Below are 2,071 nucleotides of genomic sequence, written 5' to 3'. Positions count from 1 at the left end.
TTGAGTGTAGCCTGGCTAGAAAGCAGTTAGGTCTAGTTTATTCCACAACCTAAAACCCCATTCATTATAAAACAAATTATAATAAAAAAAAAAACGGACACATTTCGGATATAACCTACTGAAACACATGTAAACAAGACTAAACCGCAGGCGTTGTACAGTGCATTGTATTATATATTTTCAGCAATTTAAATGTAGGCTAGGACACTGTGGCTACAATGTAGCCTATTAAAAATGTGAGTTTTTAGTGTTTGCTTTCTATTTTGGTGTAGGAAATGTAGTCTCTCTGCCCCAGTCTGTCGTCAGGTTAGCTCTCCCCTTAGCTTGTCACCTGACCGCAAGTCACGCAAATCACGCCTTTTCTAAAGCGCTATTGGCCGCTTCCAGCTCATTTAACCACTGTCAAAGCGCATCAGATGGCCGCGCTCTAGCAACTTTTCTATCCTATCACAGAAAGTAGCTCAAGAAGCTTTTCATCGTCGTGGATGGGAAAATTCTGTGAAAGGGGAAAGCTTAAGTGATAAAACTTTGGATTTTACTGCACCTTTGTCCTTTCCTTTGAGAGGGAGATTTGCGCGTCGGTGGCGGCTCAACCTGACTGTGTGTCGTAAGTGAATGTTCCTGTGTATTGGCTGACAAATAAGAACCGGGTGAATGTATAGCATGATGATGGAAACGGACTTACACTCGCCGGGACCCCAATCGAATACAAATTCGGGGCACACAGGGCCAAACAATGGGAACAAAGTGAACCAAGACCGCGTCAAGAGACCGATGAACGCTTTTATGGTTTGGTCCCGGGGCCAGCGGCGGAAGATGGCACAAGAGAATCCCAAAATGCACAACTCTGAAATCAGCAAAAGACTTGGCGCTGAGTGGAAACTCATGTCCGAGGCGGAAAAGAGACCTTTTATTGACGAGGCAAAGAGATTACGTGCCATGCACATGAAGGAGCACCCGGATTACAAGTACAGACCCAGAAGAAAGACCAAGACGCTGCTGAAAAAAGATAAATATTCCTTAGCAAGCGGTCTTCTCGCCGGATCTGGGGCTGGAGCTGGTGTAGGTCTCGGTGTTGGGATGAGCCCTGGTGGGGTCGGACAGAGGTTAGACAGTCCTGGGGGTCACGGTGGCACCGCTACCAGCTATGCACATATGAACGGCTGGGCGAACGGTGCCTACTCGGGCCAGGTGGCAGCGGCGGCAGCAGCCGCGGCGATGATGCAGGAAGCGCAGCTCGCCTACAGCCAGCACCCGGGCAATGGGACGCACCACCACCACGGACACCATCATCACCCACACAATCCACAGCCCATGCACCGCTACGACATGACTGCTCTTCAGTACAGCCCTCTCTCTAACTCCCCCAGCTACATGAGCGCATCGCCGTCAGGTTACGGGGGGATCACCTACACACAGCACCAAAACACCAGCGTGGGTTCCACAGGCGCAATCGGCACTCTGGGATCTCTGGTGAAATCGGAGCCAAGTGTAAGCCCTCCCGTTACTACTCACTCCCGCGGTCCTTGTCCCGGAGACTTGAGAGAAATGATAAGCATGTATCTACCGACGGGAGAGACAGGTGATCCGGCCGTTCAAAGTAGACTTCACGCTTTGCCACCACACTATCAAAGTTCCACGGGTGTCAATGGCACAGTCCCACTGACGCATATATAAGAGAAATAGGAACAAGACCAAGCGCAACCCATGAAACAGTAACCAAATATTTACCTCTTAAATCGCAACTACCTTTTTGTACAGAATGTTGTACTTGTAAATTAAAAGTAAATTTTATTTAAACACGCTATTTGATGGGTTTTAATAGGGGCACTGTCTAACAATGTCTTAAGTGGGAAATTTCTTGGCATTTCATATTTGCATTTACCAATTAGCAAAGTTCTGAGAGAATTGTGAAGAATAACTGCCCAATTTGAATTACTTTATGCTGTGTTTTTAATTATGAAATAAGATGGTTTACGGTGTCATTTGAGTGAACGCGGAAAATGTTTTTCAAGGTAGCCTAATACCTTTTCATTTCTCATCTCCCAGATTTGTAAACAAGTGCGAGTAA

General features: G+C 46.8%; 1 protein-coding gene across 1 annotated transcript; it reads left to right on the top strand.

The window, feature by feature from the left end:
- Positions 1-458: 458 nt before the first annotated feature.
- Positions 459-1,834, top strand: sox1b (SRY-box transcription factor 1b). The gene has a single exon (XM_076302572.1). The coding sequence runs from the start codon at positions 655-657 to the stop codon at positions 1,675-1,677; it is 1,023 nt and encodes a 340-aa protein (XP_076158687.1). The 5' UTR covers positions 459-654; the 3' UTR covers positions 1,678-1,834.
- Positions 1,835-2,071: the final 237 nt, after the last annotated feature.

The sequence above is a fragment of the Alosa pseudoharengus genome, unplaced genomic scaffold, assembly GCF_046254945.1.
Source record: "Alosa pseudoharengus isolate Yale_2024_CS ecotype anadromous, Long Island Sound unplaced genomic scaffold, YU_APseudo_1.1 YU_APseudo_1.1_scf_24, whole genome shotgun sequence".
Taxonomy (NCBI): Eukaryota; Metazoa; Chordata; class Actinopteri; order Clupeiformes; family Clupeidae; genus Alosa; species Alosa pseudoharengus.
The sequence above is the reverse complement of the archived record's forward strand: the minus strand, read 5'-3'. Positions and strand labels throughout refer to the sequence as shown.